Consider the following 23,054-nt stretch of genomic DNA (forward strand, 5'->3'; position numbering starts at 1 on the left):
TGCCCTCTCTTCAATTAATTTAAACAATTTGATAGTGTTTAGTCATAGTTATTAAAGCATGCCAGAGAGGAGTCATCCCAGAAGTGGAACAAAGTAGACTGGCAGGGCTTAGGTGAGGTCTTTATGCCAGCTATTTGGAATTCTATTGAGCAAGGATAGGTGATTTTTGATATTTTTTTACATAAAGATAATACAAATGGCCCTCCCATTTATGCGTGCTATCATCCACTACACAAATTGTGTATGCATAGTGACTGTGGGTTTAATATTTCATTTTGATTAGCAATTATTTTAATGCTGCATTTGTATTGTTTTCTTTTTCTTACAGTTGAAATATTCAGGATAACCCAATAGATGGATCAACAGTGATGTTATCCTGCTCTCCTCCGTTAACTGAAGATCTTGGGCTTGATTTTGATCTCACATTGGTATTACACCAATATAACTCTACTGATTTCAGTACAGTTTCTCCTGATTGACAGAGACTCAGCTGACAACAGAATCAACCTACCAGTATTTTGTTTTGCATTTGTATTTGTGATCAAAAATGTCCTTTTCAGAGAAGACACTTTGTCTTGAACCTGGGCGACAGTTTACTTTGATTCACAGCATATGGACAACTCTGTCTACATTTCATGTCTTCTGATGGTAGTGTGTAATGCGTATGAAAGCAGGGGTTCCCAAACTGTGGTCCATGCAGATCTTCCCGGTGGGCACATGGTACTGGCTTCTTTTCCTTGTCTTCAGCAGCTATTTTACATTACAAGAAAGATAAAAATATATTAAATATTTACCTAATATTATTCCTTGTAAGCAATTATTGCTGTTGCCACAAGGATGTTACAGGATGGGAAGAGAGAGAAATCACAAAACAGACCAAATTGCCCCAAAAGAGGGGAAAAAGAAATGCTTCTGTGCAATATTATCTCTCAGACTGTCTCATCTATTTATTTCTAGAGCTTCCATCCTTCTAACATTAGGGTGCTCAGTTCAGGGTTAAGTAACCATCATATTCTGAACCATCTTCTCTACTCCTCTTGAGGCAAAATTATGTTTCATGTGCCCATATTAGGCAGAGGAAAACTAAGGGGAATGAGAGGAAAAACAAGGAGGGAGGATTGATTTTTCAGAGGTATTGGTCCCCAAAATTCTTTTTGAAGTTAATGGAATGTATGGGTACTCAGCAACTCTGAAATTCAGACCCCCGGCTGTTCTGTATTCCTCCTTATTTTGGAAAAGGCTTCACAAAGAGATGTGTCTTTTCCCGCGCCTGAAAAGAGAATGAGTATTCCATACAATGTTCGGTGTTCTGAAAGTGAACTGGAAAGAGACTAATGTGCTTTTGAACTGATCAGACCCTGCTATGCAGGCTGGTCATGTAAAGTTTCACTGAACATTTTGCAGTATAAAACTCTGTTGAGTGCCTGTTACAGGTCTTAGGATTGATCAGTCGCAGCCCTCTTCTCCAAGGAGGGCTGCCATTGGCCCACGAGCATTGCAGTATCATACAAAGGCGTGTGGCCCATCTCCTTGCACCTCCCGCAATTCTACAGTCTCCTGCCAGCTATAAGGTAGTACATATGGTTCACAGCCATCTGCACACATTCTTATTGAACACCTTCTTTATAGAGCTTAAATGGAATAAAGAGCCTTGTGTATTTTATCCTCTAATATTAAACATTTTGATTTACGCTTCTTTTATCTTCAGTTTTTAACAATAAAACTAATGATAAATGCATGAAATGATAAATTGTATAGAAGATGTTTCCAAGGCAGTTTTTATTATTGTGGCTCATTAGAATGAATAACAATATTTTATTATTATATGCATTTATTTATTTATTTGTATTAAAGTAGTGCCTAATGAAAACTCAGCCCTCAATGTGCTAGGGTCCGTATAAACATATGATGGAAGATGGTCCCTGGCCCACACAGTTTACAAGCTACAGTAATTACATGTATTGCAAAACCACTTAAACAAATTTATACTCCATAGTGTTTTGCCTACTATTTGGAGTGCGACTTAATATTCAACAGGGGCAGAATTAGGCCAGTGCTGGGTGCTTTCAAAAATCCCACACTACATTCTTAAGTCTGTGCACAAGTATCCTTCATCCTCTGCACCTTGCCCATCCTTTTGTTTGTTGAATTAAAAAAAGTTATTTTTGGAATTTGTAAATTAAACTTTTAGATTTTATTACAAAATCCCAGTTAGTTCATGTGATACATAGATAACTTGCCTACTACAGTAACGTCAATGGCATGCTCCTACTTCACTTACAATTTAGCAAACCAGATAATAAGCACTTTACTGTTATTATACGACAATATTGCAAATTAACAAGTCTTTCTCATTCCTAACAGGCCTGTCCTGGCTTCCGTAGCCAGTGTTTGAAATCCAGATCTCTTGCTGCCAGTGTGAAATATCTTAGGGCTTGGCTACATGGGAAATTAACTGGAATTGATAAGGCAGAGTAACTAGCTATTGCACTTTAAATTCACACCTTACTTTAAACCGAAATAACTTTCAAGTATAGACAAGCCCTTAGAATGTTGCTGTGACACAGAAGACTGTTGTGATTGGATTTTCTCCTGTAATGGAAAGGACAGTTTTCTCTCAAAACAGCACGGGTAAAATCTTGGTCCTGTTGACCTCAAGGGGAGTTTTACCCTTGACTTCACTGGTATCTGGATTTCACCTTAGTTTATTGTGTTCTTTTAGTTTCTTTTATTACTTTTACTTTATTACTCCCTTGTGTGTGGAACCCTTGTGCACATGAAAGAGTCTTATTTCTACTCAATACTTCACAGAGAGAAAGGTTGGTCTTGTGGTAAAGGCATAGAGCTGGACATTTCCTGTGTCAACATGGTTGAGTCAGTTCCAGCTTATTCTTGCTCCCATTAAAAGTCAAGGGAGTTTTGCCACCAATTTAAAAAGTAACACGATTGGATCCCTGATATCTTTGGTTAGGTTTTGCAAAGGAGACTAAGGGAGTTAAACTTCCATCTCCCTCTGAAATTCAATGTTCTTATTCATTAAATAAGGATAATAATATCTATTACATACGCGTGTTAGGGGACTTAATTCATTAGTAAAGAATTTGAACACCCATAGGCTGACAGTAATATATAAGTATAATTATATAGTATAATATTAGTATTTATTTGGAAAAAAAAAAGATGTCATATAGGTTTTAAAGGGATGGGAAATCATTTCTGTTTCTCAGTATTGTTAGTACTTCCTAACGAACAGAGATGAATTTCACTGAAAAACTAATTTTTGATCTTTCTTTTTTTGCCTTTGTTTAATTCTGGAGGGCCATTCAATGAAGTGAGCTGTAGCTCACGAAAGCTTATGCTCAAATAAATTTGTTAGTCTCTAAGGTGCCACAAGTACTCCTTTTCTTTTACCTTCTCAGTTTCACAATTCCAACCAATGGTCATTGCTCTATTATTGTTTCGTACCATAATCTAGTATTAAATTAAATTAAATACAGTATATGTAAATAAATTGTCTTGTTATCGTGATAAATCAGTTTTTCACAATGATATAAAGTATACAAAGTATAAAATCAAGATGACAATATTTTATTCAGAAAAAGAAATACACAGCCAGATTATATGAAGAGGGGAATGCCTGTGAAATGTGAAGGGAGTAGCTGTATGCAGGATTGGACAGGTTTTCAGTTTGGAAATAAATTCATTGTTGAACAATCAAGCTGGAGCATTTTACAACTCACAATCACTATCATTGCGTTTCGAAACCAAGGATAAAAGACAGAGTAAATCAAAGGATTAACGGCAGAGTTGGAATAAGTGAACCAAACCACAATGTCAAAGAGAAGGAGTGGTGTTATGAAGCTAAAAAAAGCATCAGTTATTACAGTTATAGAATAAGGTAACCAAAATACCACAAAAACAATCACAGCAATACCAATGGTTTTAGCAGCTTTCCTCTCTCTTTTGCTAACTCTGTAACTGTAAGTTTCAGACGACTGGATGGTGTTGCTTCTCTCTATCATTCTAGCTTGTCGTTTAGCCACAGCAAAGATCTTGCTGTAAAGTCCTATTGTTGTAAAAAAAGGTATGAAATAAAGGAGAGAGGTTACAACCACCCATGTTTTGTTAAAGAGAATCTGACAGCTCCCTACACAGGAGAGGGCATTTACTAACTCTTGTATCCCTTTGTCATTAGCTCCAGTGAAGACAACAGAAAAACTGAATGCTATCAAAAATGTCCAGGCAACAGTTATGAACATGCCTGAAACTGTCACTGTAAACTTGAGAGGTAAATTAAAGGATCAGTAACAGCAATGTAGCAATCAACAGAGATGAAACACAAGTGAAATATTGATGAATAACAACAAGATAATTCAAAAGAACTGTGGAATCTACAGAATGTTTCCCCAAAATACCAGCATGTTTCGACAGATCTTATACTGCTGAAGGGCAGCACAGTCAAACCCAAACACAAATCAGCACGTGCCAAGGAGACGAGCAAAATATTTGTAGGAGAGTGAAGCTGTTTGAAATAAGCAATTGTAATCATTACCATTAGGTTTCCACCTAGTATAAGAATTGTCAGAAAACCAAGCACAACACGCAAAGTGATGCGGATTCCAGAAGACCATGATGTTTTATAGCTGGATCCATTAATACTTTCAAAGCAATATTGTGTTTCTTCATTCTGAAGAAGCGCTGAAGTCATGTTGTGCTTTTGTTGTTAACTACTCTGAACTTTTTCGTGTTTGTGTTTGTATACCAATGGTGGTGATGTGGCACTGGTCGGTCAAGCTCTTCACTTTTTAAATCTTTCTGAAAAATAGAATTAAAGTTGACATGAGTGAGAGTACAATAATTCCAAAGTGTTGCATTTATGTCCATCAGTAGACTAAAAATGTGTATGTAACTAGGAAGTAAATAATAGAACATAGCAAAATATCTGTTGTAACTACAGTTTTCAATGGCATTTTGAAATATGTAACAAGTAGCAAAAATATTTTATAATTGAAAATATTCTTCTCTGCTATAGTATAGAATTTATTTTTACCTATTCATATTTATTCATTTAAATTTCCTCGATGCCTGATCTTTCTGTTTAAGTCAATTGCAAAACTCCCATTGACCTCATAGTAGTTGGAGGGACTCCTAATGCCTTACCTTTTGAGAAGATTTTCTTCAGATAGAACCCTGGATTAAAATGTGAATAGAAGGCAGGAAGAGATGCTTGTTTTCAGTAGTGCTTTATCCTCTTAGTTGTCTTAGCAAAGTTAATGACATAGTACTTGCACACTGTCCTCTCAAAACTAAGGGGGTGTGGTGAGGGGAAAAACAGAAAACACAAGGGAAATTTATTTATCATCCCATAAAGTGAAATCCCTCTGGTAAAGGGTGTAAGCACTGACAGATGTGTAGAGTCTGAAAAAACAACATTAAGCAATTTACTGATTCATCACAAGACAGTCCTTTAACCACGTATATACTGTCATGCATATGTTTGACCTAAGTCTCGTGATAAAATCCTTCCTTTATTTTTTGAATGCAAATTTAACTCTTCCCACAGCAACCAGGTGTTATCTCAGTATTATTACTGAATTGCTTTTTCAGGAATATTGATGGAGGAAACTGAGGTCATAGGTAATGGTATGTGTGTTAACGAAAATCAGTCCCACCTTTATTAATCTTGCTGTGGGGTTTTTCTCTCTCTCTCCCTCTCTCTCATTTTGGTCATTTTTCTACTACTCTCGAGGCCAAACTCATTCCAGTGCTAAGACTGGAGCAAGGATTGAATCAGCTTGTATCATCCCGATGTGTCTGTTGTGCTCCAATGCAGCTCCCAGTGCAGACTTGGGCAGCCCTAAATTGCACTCTAGCTCATATGGCTTCTATGGTCCTTCTGGCTTTTGAATAATCAGGGTGCAGAACTACCCTAACTACACAGGCCAGAGTGCCAATATACCCCCTCCCTCCTCTGGCCTACCCCCGACCTGCCCCAGATGTTCCCCTGCCCCATGGTTTTCTGCACGTGAAAAGTTGATGGAGCAAGGTCTGAACATGGCAGGGTTCGTCTTCCCTGGAGGTCACATGCTGGGGAACGGTGCATCTGCCATGCTGATGAGGGCAAAGGAGCTGTGGGCCATATATGATTTAGGTCCTTTCTTCCTCAATGAGTTTGAGTAGGTGTAGAAGTATGGTTGAGATGGCGCTTCCATTCCAAAGCTATATTTTCCATGGCTTATAGGTTCCTCAGAAATGCAGGTCGATCCTTTAGTGGTGTTCAGGCCCTTAGGTCTGGTCTATATTATGAATTTATGTCGGTATAACTACATCGCTCAGGAGTATGAAAAACCACATCCCTGACCACCACAGTTAATGCGATCTCTCCCCCAGTGTGGACAGCAGTAGGTCGATAGGAGAATTCTTTCATCAACCTAGCTATTGCCTCTCCGGGAGGTGGATTATCTATGCTGATGGCATAGGTAGCATCTTCTCTGAAGTGCTACAGGGCGCCACTGTGGCAGTTTATATGTAGACACGCCCTTATAAACCTTATTCAAGTGGCATAACTTAAAGCAGCTGAGGGAGCAGGATTGGCACAGGCTCAGAAAGCCACAATCATCTCCCTGAGAACATGTAATGATTTGGGGAATTGTCTGTACTGTCACCAGGGCAACTGTAACCTGTATCCCATCTCTGTGGTTCCTCAAGGGCATCCGAACTAGGCTCCCAGTACCTCAGCCACCACCTAGTTTGGGAAGAGACCTGCATCTCTCTTCCTCCTGACCAGGGTGTTTCCAGGCTGCACATTTCCCCGCTTACACTATGATATCCCCAGCAAGCCAGGCTGCCTAAATAGGCCAGCATCTGTGCTTTGCTGTCTCTCTGAAGGCTCTGAACAGCTGTAAATGCCAGCTGTTACAAGTTACCACACATGTATTTATAAACAAGCACTTTATTTTTAAGGTAGAAGTATTACCAAGAAAACATATTAAAAACAGTGAAAGTTTACCAGAGGTAATGCATGCTAAAAAAGCTTCCTAGAGGACACTCCAACTCCATCCTTGGGATCAGTCCTTCAAAACCCACAACTAGGGGGTGCCTACTAGTTTCTATGTGCCTACTAGTTCATAACGGTCTCAAATTCAGAACCAGAACAACCATGAATAGTTCAGTCTTTCCTTTATATAGTTTTGGCCTTTGATCTTGATCATATGTGATCAGCAGACAATGGCTTACTCCTCAGGGCATAGCTTCAAAAGGCTGGGTTGTTGCATAATCAGAGGTGGGGAATTTGCATACACCTCTCCAGTATATCCTAGGAAGTTCACTTCACACATATTGTCCCCAAAGTCCATTTTTGTCATGCACATTGTCCAACATAGTCTTTTGATCATCCAGGCTTTTGATCATCACATCTCCCAATTAGAGAGGTTGCATATGACCCTGGCCCAAAATTATACATAAACTGTTAATTTAATACAATGGATCCCAAAGATACTTAAACTTAATTCAGTAAGGTTTTTCAATGATTTTGCAGGAAATTGTATCTCTAACATGTAAAATTTATGAATTCTGTGTGAGATGATGAGATTTCTGAATGTATCCTTACTATGCTGCAAACTGCATTTTGAAGGTGCAGCCTTTTGTGTTCTCTGTTGTCCTTTCACCTACATGGACTGAAATTGCAACAAGTATAGTGGCAAAAGCCTAATAATAGAGGGTCAATAACTAGGGATGGTCTTCTATTCAAAAAGAAAACACCTTAGAGAAAAGACTGGCTTCTACCCTGGAGAACTGGTTTGTCAGGGGAGAGATTACCTGATAAAAAAGTTACTTGGTAGGACCCTAAGGTCATCTGTTAAGACTGACCAGGGAGTCACATGTCTGAGGGACTGGAAGGTTATAAAAGGGCAGAAGCTGCTCTGTTTGGGATTTGTTGGCCATTTTCACAAGCTCAGGATGAGGGAACATACTTCAAGAGCTTGTGAAGGGGTTGTGTGTGGGGGGATGAACTCTGTCTACCTGAATACTGGTCCCCTAAGGACTTCCAAAGGAAGGATGAGCTAGAGTGAGAGGCAGTGTTCAGGATGTTTGTTGTTTTCTATATGATCTGTAATCTGTATTTTCTGTGCTTAAATAAAGAGAAATAATGTATTAGAATTCTGTGAAAGGTGTTTTTGTGTTATATACTATACCTACCATGTGGCCCTTTAAGGAGGTAACTCATAAGGCCAACGCTTTTGAGTGGAGTTCTGAGCGAGGGTTTGTTTTAAGCTACAGAGGAACCTGAAGAGTCAGCACAAAGCCCCAGTGCTAGGCAACTGGGCCATGTGATCACAGTTCTCAGGAGGGGATGCTAAACAGACAGCTGCCATGGCTTCCCAAGAGTCTGCACCCCAAGAGCACCCCAAGACAGGGGCAGTGACTAGACCATGTTCAGACTCTGAGGGGCTTAAAATACCTGGAGGCCAGTGGCTGGGTCACCTCACAGTAGGCTGGGCCACCAGCAGGTGAAGCCCAGGCCCTCTTCTGTTCCTGTGCCCATGCTCCTCATTGTTATTACTCAGATGCATATGTATTTATAAGTGTGGGGCCTATGCTTCAGTGTTCCAGGTAGGGATAGGTTTGTTTGAAATGACTGAGACAAAACTCAGAATTTCGGAAAGTCATTCCAAACTGTTACAAGTCCAAACAAAAGCCTTATGTGCTGAGAATAAACATTGTTAAAGAAAAAAAATGGTCGAGTTAGGATCTGTACCTACTCATGTCACCACTGCACGAGTTTCCTTTACATTAGTAAACTACATAAGAATGGCCATACTGGGTCAGACCCATGGTCCATCTAGCCCAGTATCCTGTCTTCTGACAGTAGCTGATGCCAGATGCTTCAGAGGGTATGAGCAGAACAGGGCACTTATTGAGTGATCCATCCTCTGTTCTCTAGTCCCAGCTTCTGGTAGTCAACTGCTCAAGGACACCCAGAGTATTGGGTTGCATCCCTGACCATCTTGGCTAATAGCCATTGATGGACCTATCCTCCATGAACTTTAGTTCTTTTTTTAACATATTATACTTTTGACCTTTACAACATTCTCTGAGAAGAAGTTCCACAGGTTGACTATGCGTTTTGTGAAGAAGTACTTTCTTTTGTTTGTTTTAAACCAGCTACCTATTAATTTTTAAGGTAACCCCTGGTTCTTGTGTTATATGAAGGAATAAATAACATGTTCCTATTCACTTTTTCCACACTGGTTATGATTTTAAAGACTTCTATCATATCCCCCCTTAGTTGTCTCCTTTCTAAACTGAATGGTCCCACTCTTTTCAATCATTCCTCATATGGAAGCTGTTCCATATACCTAATCATTTTTGTTGCCCTTCTCTCTACATTTTCCAATTCTAATATATCTTTTTTGAGATGGGGTGACTAGAACTGCACACATTATTCAAGATGTGGGTGTACCATAGATTTATATAGTGCTATTATGATATTTTCTATTATTATTGATCCCTTTCCTAATGGTTCCTAGCATTCTGTTAGATTTTTTGACTGCTGCTGCACATTGAGCAGATGTTCTCAGAGAACTATCCAGGATGACTCCAAGATCTCTTTCTTGGCTGGTAACAGCTAATATAGACCCATCATTTTATATGTACTGTTGGGATTGTTTTCCAATGTGCATTACTTTGCATTTATCAACTCTGAATTTAATCTGCCATTTTCTTGCTCAGTTACCCAGTGCTGTGAGATTCCTTTATATGTCTTCACAGTCAGCTTTGGACTTAACTATCTTGAGTAATTTTGTATTATCTGCAAACTTTGCCACCTCACTGTTGAACTCTTTTTCCAGATAATTTATGAATATGGTGAATACCACTGATTCCAATACAGATCTTTGGGGGACCCCATTACTTACCTCTGTCCATTGTGAAAACTGACCATTTATTCTTACCTTTTGTTTCCTGTCTTTTAACCATTTACTTATACAAGAGAGGACTTTCCCTTTTATACCATGAATGCTTATTTTGCTTAAGAGCCTTTAGTGTGGGACCTTGTCAAAGGCTTTCTGAACATCCAAGTACACTATATTCAATGGATCAACTTGTTGACATGTTTGCTGATCCCCCTCAAAGAATTCTAATAGATTGGTGAGGCATGATTTCCCTTTACAAAAGCCATGTTGACTCTTCCCCAGAAAATCGTGGTCATCTATACGTCTGATAATTTTGTTCTTTATTATAGTTTCAACCAATTTGCCTGGTATTGAAGTTAGGCTTACAGGCCTTTAATTGCCAGGATTGCCTCTGGAGCCTTTTTAAAAAATTGGCATCACGTTAGCTATCCTCCAGTTATCTGGTACAGACGCTGATTTAAATGATAGGTTACATGCTACAGTTAGTAGCTTTGCAATTTCATATTTGTGTTCCTTCAGAATTCTTGGGTGAATACCGTCTGGTCCTGGCAACTTATTACGGTTTAATTTATCAATTTGTTCCAAAACCTCCTCTATTGACACCTCAATCTGGGAGAATTCCTCACATTTGTCACCTAAAAAGAATGGCTCCAGTATGGGAATCTCCCTCACATCCTCCACAGTGAAAACTGATGCAAAGAATTCATGTAGCTTCTCCGCAATGGCCTCATCTTCCCAGAGTGCTCCTTTACTACCTTGATCGTCCAGCGGCACCACTGATTGTTTGGAATGCTTCCTGCTTCTGATGTACTTAGGAAAAATTGTGGTTAGTTTTTGTGTCTTTTGCTAGTTGCTCTTCAAATTCTTTTTGGCCTGATTAATTATAATTTTACACCTGACTTGCTAGAGTTTACACTCCTTTCTCTTTTCCTCAGTATAACAGTACTGAAATTCATATTGTTTGTCCACTCTGACAAAAACCATGAGCGAATTGTTACAAAACAGATAAAAACTGGGACCAGTAATTGGAATGCCAAAAACTTACAGGCAGTTAAGCAAGCATGGTCACTCACATAGGAACTAGTGTATTTTAGTCACATTTCATACATAATGTTAGTTTGTGAAGTCTGTTAATTTGGATAGGAAATGTGATCTCAAATATATATTTTTAACAGCAGGGAGAAACAAAAATAATGAAAGTATTTTCTTCTGAGCTGGTGAAATAACCCTCTGTACAGAAGGCTAGCATATAAGGCCCATGTACTATTTAAAGGCCACTTTATACCCTATTTTGAGAACAGAAGTGGTTCATTGGCCTTTTGCTGTCCTATACACATTTTGCTCAGATTGGGAGAAAGGCTTAAAGTATAGTGTTTGGCATAAATGGTGCCTATATGATAAATTCATTTTATTGATAATGTGCACAAAACCCTGCTTATCTATCTTTGACTACTCCAGTCTGTATTCTATTTGGCATGCCTGTGTCCTGAGTTTGTAGAGAAAGTATAGCACTTTATTTGTTCAGACCAGAGCTCTCATTGAAGACAACCACTGTTGTGTTTTATTAGCACAACTGCAAATCAGACTTGAGTCTCTCAAGTTGGGCACCCAGAAAAGAGACACCACACAGTTAAAGTTGTGAAAAGTTTGATGTAAGTGCCCAATATAACATCAGAACTCTGTGGTTCAGAGTTCCGATGTTATATTGGGCACTTACACCAAACTTTTGGATATGGTAGAGGCAGGAATATAATCTTCTTCTCTAGTCAGGTACCTTCCTTCCCACTTCTCCTCTTTGCTGTCTAGGCACCAGCATGGGGACCATTGAGAATACATGAAAGAAAGTTTCCCTGCTCTCAGTTCCTGGGTCTTGTACCACAGCTGCCACTGGCTGCTGTGAGGAACAATTTCTGGGGAAGTGCTTCTGAGCCCTTGTAGCACTAAGCTGGAGCATGCTCGATCATTCTTTGGGAAAGTCACAAATGAAGTCTGGTCAGCAAATAGCCCAGTACAGATGGAATCTTCGGAAGTTAACTGCCAAACTAACAAGTCTCTACTGAATATGCGTGAACTGGGATTTTCAAAAGCTTGTAACTTGGCCAAATGTGGGTGTATTTTCATGGAGATGGCAAAAGGCCCATGGCAAAAGGACATCCCCCAACCCACTGTCAGATTTTAAGTTTCTGCTCAAAACATGAAGGTGCTAGAATTTCTCAATTAAACAGTTGAATTTTTTAACATGGACAAAACAACATATTTTCCCCTAATTTACTTCTGAAAAACAGCAGAACCATTTTTGCTGAAATTTTCCAGTCAAATCAATCAATCAATCAATTTAAGCTGGAAGCATGGAAAATTTCAGTTCAAACTCTTATTTTAGCAAAATTATAAGCAACTGTAAAGGTGTCTTATAATAGGAAGCATCAGGCAATGTTAACTACAGATGTCATTACCTGCACCACCTATAATAAAGTAAATTACACTTAGAATATACCCAGATTTTGCATCCTGATTTCTCATCGACTGGGAAGCTCTTTGGCCAAGAGTTGCTGATGTTGTTGGAAGCATGTGCTGCGATATTGTATTGATATGTTAACAATAAAAAGCTTCATTTGAACATTGTAACACGTGCCTGAAAAAAATCCAGGCTCTTGAGCGTAACCCAGTATTTTGAATATAGTGTCTTCCAGAACAAGCTGCCTTCCAGAACAAGTCTTTCATGTTTGTGTGGCTGAAGCAAGAGAAACTTGATTACAGGAAAGCTAAAGAAACTCCTTGCTCTGGTAACAGTGAAAATAAAGGTGTAAAGATTCAGATAGATCAGATGCCACCTAATCACTCACGTATCTGGAGAGACAGAAGTAACAGGGTCTGGTTGAGAAGTTCCAATAATTACTGGTAAGGACACATATGAGAATCTAAGGGCCTGATTCTCCACATTGTCACACCAATTTTATGCAATGGCATTACATGGCTGACTGGCATAAAACTGGTGTAAGGGAGTGGAGGATATAGCCCTAAATGTTGTTACTAAAAAAGGTCATGAGAGTTTACTGGGCTTGTAGATAGCAGGACTGTTAAACTCAGTGGGGCTACTTATGTAAGAAAAGCTTCATATGTATGTAAGTGTTTGCAGGATGAGGGCTGAAGACTGGCATGACACTGAAGGCTTGTCTATACTTAAAACACTACAGAGGCATAGCTCTTAGGTGTAAACACTACCTACATTGATGGAAGGGGTGCTCGCATCAGCGTAGGATAGGTGGTAGATAGGACAATGGAAGAATTCTTCTGTCATCCTAGTGCTAAGGCTAGTGCTAACCATAGGGATTTAGGTCCGATTAACTATGCTGCTCAGGGGGTGTGGATTTTTTACACCTCTGAGCAACGTACTTATGCTGACCTAATTTTCCAGTGTAGACCAGTCCTGCGTTAAATATGGGTGGAAAGGAAATTTCCTGTTTTCTGCCAGATATTCCAGAGATACTGGAAAGTGTGACAGTAAATCATTGTTTTGCCGCACAATTTAACATTTTTTCACCTCATTTTCAACTTAGGGTTCCCATTCTCCATCACTGGGGCTTCATTATTTGGAAAGATCAGTGAGTCTGATGCAGATTTATTGTTTTTGCTTTGGGAGAGGAGTGAACAGGCTTTGTCATTAACTCTGACACAAGAGCTCAGGGGAGAAAACACTAATATAAATTGCAAGCCTTTTCTAGTGTTCTCTTCATACCTCAGTTCAAATCAATTTATGAAAGGGAGTTTCTCAGAAGATGAGGCATTGGCAGGCAGAAATCAAGTGAGAATGATTCCTACTATTAAATCCAAACACAATAACTACAATAATTTCTTTTTTCTTATTTTAAATAACTAGGGAAAATCTGCTGCTACTGAGATCTTACATTTTTACAATTTTTTTAACTTTCTGAATTCATCTTAATTTCTGTGTTTAAAATAAGTTTGTGGAGTTATTCTATTAACATCCCTATTCATTTTTTTCAGGAGAAGTTGGAAACAAGAGCATATTCTCCCTTTCCTGAATCATAAATGTCAGTTCAGTAATTCAAAAATAAGACTTGGAGGAAATAATGAACTTTTTTTGATAAGGAAGATTTGCAATACTGCTTTGAAAACATGAATGAATCTTGCTATAAAAAACACCATTGTCTTCTGTACTCTGAGTAACCTTGTATATTGTGCTTGGTTTGCTGACGATTCTCACTGTGGGTGGAAATCTAATGGTAGTTGTTTCCATTGTTTATTTCAAAGCAGCTTCACTTACCTATACATTTTTTGATTGCCTCCTTGGCATGTGCTGACTTTGGTTTGGGTCTGACTGTGCTACCCTTTAGCACTGTAAGATCTGTTGAAACATGCTGGTATTTTGGGGAAACATTCTGTAGATTTCACTATTGTTTAGACTCATCTTTTTGTTATTCATCAATATTTCACTTGTGTTTCATCTCTGTTGATCGATATGTTGCTGTCAACAACCCTTTAATTTATCCCATCAAGTTCACAGTGCCAGTTTCAGGAATGTTCATAGCTGTTGCCTGGATATTTTCATTAGTATTCAGTTTTTCTGTTGTCTTCACTGGGTCTAACGACAAAGGGATGCAAGAATTAGTAAATGCCCTCTCCTATGCAGGGAGTTATCAGATTAACTTAAATAAAATGTGCATTGTTGTATCCTCTCTCCTTTATTTCATACCTTTCTCTGCAATGATAGTACTTTACAGCAGGATCTTTGCTGTGGCTAAACAACAAGTTAGAATGATAGAGATGTTGAGTAACAACACCCAGTCATCTAATAATTACAGTGACAGAGTTGGCATAAGAGAGAGGAAAGCTGCTAAAACCCTGGGTATATCTGTGATTGCTTTCTTGGTATTCTGGTCACCTTGTTTGATAATTGTAACAATTGATGCTTTCCTCAACTTCATAATTCCACCCCTTATCTTTGACATTGCGATTTGGTTCGCTTATTCCAACTCTGCCATTAATCCTTTGATTTACTCTGTCTTTTATCCTTGATTTCGAAAAGCAATGAAAGTGATTGTGAGCTGTAAAATCTTCCACCTTGATTGCTCAACAATGAGTTTGTTTTCTGAATGAAAATGTATCTTGTACTGCTAAGTTTTGATTCCAGGTCACGGTCTTGCTCTGTCTATTTTGTTGTTTTTCCTTTAAAATAATCTCCCAGGCTTTTATCGCTGTATACTTTGAATCCTAATGAAAATCATGTTGAGTTATTTTTAGTAAAGTCCATTTTTTAAAATGTTCTGATTTAAAGTGTAAGTGCATATCTTTTTTTTTTAATGAGGCCGAATAAAAAAGAAAATTTCGCTTAACTGATAAAACAAAATCATAGGCTTTTTATGGCCTAAACTGAGCAAACAAATTACTCTTCAGTCTAAAGAAGTTCTTCCCAGTATTTTCAGACAAGCTTAGCTGAGATCTTTTTCATGAAGCAAACCCAATGCCAGTTTAATTACTTGGGGAAGGATCCCAGGTTGTCTTTTTTTCACCCCCAGAACAGACCTTTGATCTTCACCTGAAAACAGGGTTCTTCCCCCCTCCACTGCTGTTTACCTCTTCCTGTTAATTTTCTTTTGACTTCTGTGCAAACTCTTTATTAGCATCGATTTAGTACGCTGTTACACAACATGGTCCTTTATCCCAGGATGTTCCTTCTCCAGAGGCATGCATACATGATGGTCTGCTAGAGAGATAAGTGTTTACTACCCCCTTCCTGCCTAGAATCTGCTTATCACCTTCTGGTGACCTGCCGTAACTTACCTGCTTTAAGAACATAGTTTTCAGGATATCTACATGACTTTACACGTTACCTGCACATACATTTAACAATGATTAAGATGACCAGCATGACACATGCTTTCAGTAGAGACCTTACATGACTCCTTTTGATGAACCCAGGGCATCCCTGAACTCTATCTACCTCTGTGCGCCCTGTCAGTTGGCATCAAGAGGTTTCTGGGTCAGCCTAACCAAGTGCAAAAACAATGAGGAGTCCTTGTGGCACCTTAGAGACTAGCAAATTTATTTGGGCATAAGCTTTCATGGGCTATAACCCACTTCATCAGATGCATGGAGTGAAAATACAGTAGGCAGGTATAAATATACAGCACATGAAAAGAAGGGAGTTGCCTTACCAAGTGGGGGTCAGTGCTAATGAGGCCATTTCAATTAAGGTGGATGTGGCCTATTCCCAACAGTTGACAAGAAGGGGTGAATATCAACAGAGGGGAAATTACTTTTTGTAGTGGTAATGAGGCCAATTCAATCAGCGTGGATGTGGCCCTTTCACAACAGTTGACAAGATGGAGTGAGTATCAACACGGGGAAAATTACTTTTTGTAGTGATCCAGCCACTTCCATTTATTCAGGCCTAATTTGATGGTGTCCAGTTTGCAAATTAATTCCAGTTCAGCAGTTTCTTGTTGAAGTCTGTTTCTGAAGTTTTTTTGTTGAAGAATGGCCACTTTTAAGTCTTAAGTCTGTTATTGAGTTTTCAGGGAAATTGAAGTGCTCTCTTCCTGGTTTTTCAAGGTTACAATTCTTGATGTCTTATTTGTGTCCATTTATTCTTTTGCATAGAAACTGTCCGGTTGGCCAATGTACATGGCAGAGGGGCATTGCTGGCACATGATGGCATATATCATATTGGTAGATATGCAGGTGAATGAGCCCTTGATGGTGTGGCTGATGTGGTTAGGTCCTATGATAGTGTCCCTTGAATAAATATGTGGACAGAGTTGACAACAGGCTTTGTTGCAGGGATTAGTTCCTGGGTTAGTGTTTTTGTTGTGTGGTGTGTAGTTGCTTGTGAGTATTTGCTTCAGGTTGCAAGGCTGTCTGTAAGTGAGGACTGGCCTGTCTCCTTGGGAGACAGGCCAATCCTTGCTTACAGACAGCCCCCCAACCTGAAGCAAATACTCACCAGCAACCACACACCACATAACAGAACCACTAACCCAGGAACCTATCCTTGCAACAAAGCCCGTTGCCAACTCTGTCCACATATCTATTCAGGGGACACCATCATAGGGCCTAATCACATCGGCCACAATATCAGAGGCTCGTTCACCTGCGCATCTACCAATGTGATATATGCCATCATGTGCCAGCAATGCCCCTCTGCCATGTACAGTGGTCAAACTGGACAGTCTCTACATAAAAGAATAAATGGACACAAATCAGACATCAAGAATTATAACATTCAAAAACCAGTTGTAGAACACTTCAATCTCTCCGTTCACACGATTACAGACCTGAGAGTGGCTATCCTTCAACAAAAAAACTTCAAAACAGACTCCAACGAGAGACTGCTGAATTGGAATTAATTTGCCAACTGGATACAATTAACTTAGGCTTGAATAGAGACTGGGATTGGATGAATCATTACATAAAGTAAAACTATTTCTCCATGTTATTTTTCCCCCCACCCAACCCCCCACTGTTCCTCAGACATTCTTGTTAACTGCTGGAAATGACCCACCTTGATTATCACCACAAAAGGTTTTCCTCCTTCCCCCGCTCCTTCCTGCTGGTAATAGCTCATCTTAAGTGATCACTCTCCTTACAGTGTGTATGATAAAATCCATTGTTTCATGTTCTCTGTGTGTGTATATAAATCTCCCCACTGTATTTTCCACCGAATGCATCTGATGAAGTGAGCTCACGAAAACTTATGCTCAAATAAATTTGTTAGTCTGTAAGGTGCCACAAGTACTCCTTTTCTTTTTTGCGAATATATTTTGTGGAAATATATGTGTAAAGACTCATAAGAATGAGAATCTGAAAAGTAAAAAAAAAATAAATTAAAAATGACAGAAGACCAAGAAGTTTCAAGCCTTTCTTTTGCTGTTACTATTGAATATCTCAGGTTCTGATCCTCACACCACAACAGTTTTACACCATAGAGTTACATGGCAGAAAACTGGTGCAAATGACTGTGGCCCTAAATTTTGTTATTGAAAAATGTAATACAATATTCAGGTCTGATATGATAGTAAATCATTATTTTACAGCACATACAACTTAATAATGATTTTTACACCTTGTTGTCATCTTAGTGTCCCCATCCTTCACCATGAGGACTTTTTTACTTAGAAAGATCAGTGAGCCTGCTTCAGACTTTGGGCTTGTCTACACTAGAAACTTGCATAGGCACAACTGCACCAATGATATAAACGGATTTTTTGTTCATAATTTTTCCCAGATGTATTTCAGTTTGATTCAGTTCTGTGCTTCAGTGTGGCCCACTGTATACCACTCCGATCACTCGGATACTGTGTCCAATGCATTCTTTTGCTTATTTGAAGTTTTGCCTGCTTGCTAAGTTTGATGCTCACATTATAGGCAATCTCCGGGTATGTGATGGGGGTAATGTTTTTACTTTCTACTGATGGATGGAGTGGACAGGAGGATGAGGATAGAATGTTTGGTTTCTGCCCAAGGCAACAGAAAGACTCAATCTAGCACAGCAGCTTGCCTAATGCACTTGGGTTTGATATACTATCAGTACTTCTTCTGATGAGGAATCCAGAGAGGTTGATGTCACCTCCCAGGTGACCCATCATGTGATTTTTCTCTCTCTCCTGTTACTGGGGTAAAAGTGTAAGATTTATTCAATCCCCTCTCAAACCAGTTAACTGTGATTTTGATGGTTGGAGGAAATAATTCCTGCACTTTTAAGTTTTTCTTTTTTTCCTGGAATTAGAGTGGCTTGTTCTAATATTACAGCAGTTTCCAAAATAAAACTGAGGGAACAACAGATGGTGAATGAATGAAATGAGGTTGAATGTCACTCTTGATAGAAGTAGTGAGTATCATAGATGCACTGATTGAGAAAAACACTTACACACATTCTTAACTACATCTCTATTCAGGACAGTCCATAAACATGTGCTTTAGGGCTGTCTTGAATATGGCTGTTTTCCTGAATTAGGGACAGAGATTAAGGACTTCTTAGATTAATGAAAAAGGCATACATTGTGAAATATTCAGATGCTGGGAATGTACTTACTGCTACAGCCCAATGACATACCTTATTTGTACCTGAATTGGAAAGTTCATTAAACATAGTGTATTCTTGTTATGGAAAAAGTTTTCTAATATGAAACTCTGTTGGTGGCAAAACATTATGTTATTTGGCTTTGTTTTGTTAAATATGCTGATTATAGTATTCAAGCAATTAAGTCATTCAGTTCATACAAACCCTCATTTGTTAAATCAATGAAAAGCTTCCTATTGACTTCAGTGGGCTTTGGATCAGGCCCACACAGATTATTTTACTGTTAGCTATATGCAATCTGTTCTTTAACAGTAACTATACAATCATACACCACACTTCGTACTTTATCTTGTTTGTGACGCAAAAACATATGTACAATCTGACTATGATGTGAAGTGATTTTTAAAAAAGCACTCTGCTACAGACCAGTTTTCATATCTAACAATGCGTTTATATACAAATAAATAAACAATAGAAAAAAAGTAGAAAAAATACGTAAGTAATTATTGAGTTGCTCATTTATTTTATAAAGAGATTTTACTATATTTGGAAGTTTTAAAAAAAGGACATTTTATGGTAAGCACATTCATAGGAGACTAGAGATGCGGCAAGATAATTCCCATAGGTCTGGTTACAAAGGTGTATTGCAGAACTTGCAGCAGACCAGATCTTTCAACTTTTTCTGACCCTTTTATTAACATTTACACTGTAAAAGCATATAATCAGAGCCAGAAAGAAACTGAGAGTATAGTCTGAGACCACATTCAGCAAGATACTTAAGCATACACCTAACTTTAAGCATGTAAACAGTTTCATTGACTTCTTTGGGATTAATCATGTGCTTAAAATTGGGAATGTGCTCAAGTACCTTGCTAAATCAGGGCCTAAAACTTTGCTTAAGAAAATGACAATTATGTGTGATTACAAGGTAAGCTGTATACTATCATGTTTTTTTTTAACGTATTGCTGATTTTATACCACATGCCACACAGAAAAATGATGATTAACTTGGTGATGAGAGAAGAGGAAACAATTTACCTTTGCTTTTAGTCAAACAGCTTTTTTCTCATTCACGAACATGAGAGGAAGTGGGATGCAAAAACCATTCTATTTCAGAACCAGACTGGTATCCTTACAGTAGGGTGGTTTTTATTCTGCACAAACTGATAATATTAGTGCTTTAAAAGTTTACTAACACCATAAAACAAACAAAAGGCATTGACAATTTATATGCAGATATGATTGTTCTGGAAGGTAAGTGACAAGTATGTCTAGTATGTGAAACCCAAGTTAGAGTCTGCCCAATCTAGCTGCTTTGAGAAAGATGGACATTGAATTGAATAATGCCAGCTCACTGAATGTTCCAAAAACCATTATGAGAACTGCTTTGATGATTTGTAGTTCAGTATTTTTCTGTTGTCTTTCAGGATTTCGGTTCAGATTTTCAAAATTGCCTAAATAAAATTGACAGGAATTGGGCCTCCCAACTCTGTTGGTTGCTTTGAAACCCTCATCTTTCCATTGGGCAGAAATAATCTGTCAATATCATTTCCCAGAGTTTTTATTTCTTATCATGTTCTCAGTATTGCTTCTCATTATTTACCACTTTAATAAATAACTAAAAGGAAAGGATCTCCTCCTTGGGGCCACATTTATGGTTGTGAGCTATTTTAACAGACAGTGTTATCTAAAAGCTCTGGTCATTCCTCGTACAAGTCTACAGTAGATATCCCGGAACCAATGATGTTGAGAGTTAAAATTAGTTTCACTGCCTTCCTGAACCAACGGTAGGAAAACACATAAATCAAAGGATTGAAGGCTGAATTAAAGTAAGCAAACCAGATTAGGACATCAAAGAGAACTGGTGGGGTAATGAAATTTAGAAGACAGTCTACCATGGTGTCTATAGTAAAGGGCAGCCAGCACAGGAGGTAGATTCCTACAGCTATACCAAGAGTTTTAGCTGCCTTTCTTTCCCTCTTTGATGCTCCTAAGTGTAGCCCAAATCCAGCACTCTTGTTCATGCTGCTTATCCGACTAGATTGTCTGTTTGCCACAATAAATATTTTCACATACAAAGTTATCATTATGAGGCAGGGGAAGAAGAACAAAGGGAAGTTCAACCAGCCCCAGAGTTTGTTGAACAGTAGCTGACATCTACCAACACAGGGTATGTCTTGTAAGAAATGGCCCAGCCCTTCCTCAATTGCATTGGTATAGAGCAAGACAAAAGTATAAATCATGGGGATCCCCCACCCAATCGCTATATATATACAAGCCACTCTTACGGTAAACTTAGTGGGGTAGAGCAAAGGATCACAGATAGCATAGTGACGATCAATGGAAATAAAACACAGATGAAATATAGAGGTCAAACAAAAGACAGTGTCCAGAAAGGTATGCAGCCTACAAAAGTCATCTCCAAAATACCAGCAGCTCTCCACAGATCGGATAGTGCTGAAGGGCAGCACCGTTAACCCCAGGAGGAGATCTGCGAGGGCCAGAGAGAGTAGTAAAAAGTTGGTGGGAGTATGTAGAGTTTTGAATTGGGAGACTGCAATCATCACCATCAGGTTCCCCAGTAGTGTGAGCAGCATGCCCATGGCACAGGCCATGTAGATGGCCAGCTGAACGCCAAAGGAGTGAAGCATTCTGGAGCAGGAACCATTCACTTCATAGCACAATGTAGTGGACACCACTTCATTAGCACCAGGCTTCTGGACAGAGCTCATTTCTTCCTTATCAGCTGTCCACACCTTCTCCAGCTCTTCCACACTTCCAGTAAATAACTCGGCTTTTAATGGGGATCCAGACACTTTATCTTCTATGTGAAAAATAATAAAAAATAAGGTAGGAGGGAAAGAAAACCACATGTTCATGAATACATTGGAGAGTGTCTATCTTTCAAATGAAAAAGGCCAGTTTCTTGATGAATTCGCCTATAACTTTTTAAAGCATAGTTTTTGATATATATTTTTCCTTTACTCTCTCAGTCAAAAATGTTTATTTATGCAACCACTTGGAATAAATGAAGGAAATATAGCAAAGGGAGAAAGGGAGATTGTGTTAACATTCTGTCATAGAAGTATATTGAGTACAAGTCTCTGGAAGCTGGAGTGTGTGAACAGGTCTTTATAGCTGACCCTATATAATAATGAATTGGTTCTTATGAATTTCCACCAGCAGCGATGTTCTCCTTTAAATAGTTTTTGAGAAGTTTTCAATCAGTAATGAAAATAATTATTTTTATTGTGAGACTGACTAGAAACTGTGTTTGTTTCTTATTGAAAAATGATCTTTTCTTATAAAAAAAGCCATGTCATATTGCAGATAGAAAATCCAAAAGAGCAAATTGCTCATTTTTGTATACTTCCAGTTACAAAGATGAATGTAGAAAACCATTGTAAGACTGAATATTCTACATTCAACTAATCAATTGTAATGACTAACATACTTCCTAAAATTCTATCGCTACTTTTCTCCCATGTCATTACTAAGTAACTCCTTATTCAATAGGAACATTAACTAATATAAATAAATATAATAAATAATAAAAATACACATGAGAATTTTCAATGAGTATTTTTAATGAATCAGATAATTAATCAATATGATTTTAAACACACATTAGTTATGTTCCTTGAAAGTTACATTTAGACAGATGTACTTAAATATATATTTTCCTTTATTTTATTTCATTTTTTAATAATCACTAGGGTTGCAGCCAGAATTAGTGAAGGAAGTTAATTTCTGAACATACTCACACACAATGATGCTGGATCTCTCTTAACTGAAATAAAATACAATTATAAAACTATGTTTATAAATCATGGTACTTACAGTAAAACAGAATCACCCATTGTTGTCTTACGTGATCTGTATTACAGTGAGTGGATGCCCCTCTAACGATGTATCCATTGGCATACCTGGGAGATGTGCGATTAATCAACACTTTATATAATCCAGATGGAGAGATGGGTCCCTCAGATGAATAACATGCCTGAGGGAGTGCACAAAGCATTATTTGTACAACAGAACATCACTTGTTTTAAAGAACAATGAGTCTTAAACACGCTCCTGCTCACATAGAATCTATCAAC

At 38.4% G+C, this 23,054-nt stretch overlaps 3 protein-coding genes across 3 annotated transcripts; 1 reads left to right on the forward strand and 2 right to left on the reverse strand.

The window, feature by feature from the left end:
* Positions 1 to 3,624: 3,624 nt before the first annotated feature.
* LOC119853358 (trace amine-associated receptor 7a-like) lies at positions 3,625 to 4,708 on the reverse strand. Its single transcript, XM_038396335.2, is given in 2 exon segments — positions 3,625 to 4,294; positions 4,297 to 4,708. Coding segments are annotated over 2 exon segments (1,023 nt in total). The 3' UTR covers positions 3,625 to 3,683.
* A 9,307-nt stretch (positions 4,709 to 14,015) lies between these two features.
* Positions 14,016 to 15,032, forward strand: LOC119853424 (trace amine-associated receptor 9-like; the record flags this gene model as incomplete). Its single annotated transcript, XM_043509905.1, is given in 3 exon segments — positions 14,016 to 14,069; positions 14,072 to 14,182; positions 14,184 to 15,032. Coding segments are annotated over 3 exon segments (1,014 nt in total), but the record flags the coding sequence as incomplete, so codon positions are not given.
* Positions 15,033 to 20,207: 5,175 nt separating this feature from the next.
* On the reverse strand, positions 20,208 to 21,913 carry TAAR5 (trace amine associated receptor 5). Its single transcript, XM_038396232.2, has one exon. It carries the CDS (start codon positions 21,831 to 21,833, stop codon positions 20,655 to 20,657), a length of 1,179 nt encoding a protein of 392 aa, XP_038252160.2. The 5' UTR covers positions 21,834 to 21,913; the 3' UTR covers positions 20,208 to 20,654.
* Between the last annotated feature and the right edge of the window lie 1,141 nt (positions 21,914 to 23,054).

This window comes from Dermochelys coriacea, chromosome 3 (assembly GCF_009764565.3).
Source record: "Dermochelys coriacea isolate rDerCor1 chromosome 3, rDerCor1.pri.v4, whole genome shotgun sequence".
Classification (NCBI taxonomy): Eukaryota; Metazoa; Chordata; order Testudines; family Dermochelyidae; genus Dermochelys; species Dermochelys coriacea.

Excerpts from the sequence above, each read along its gene's own strand:
- TAAR5 (XM_038396232.2), bottom strand. The coding sequence starts at position 21,833 with ATGAACATGTGGTTTTCTTTCCCTCCTACCTTATTTTTTATTATTTTT.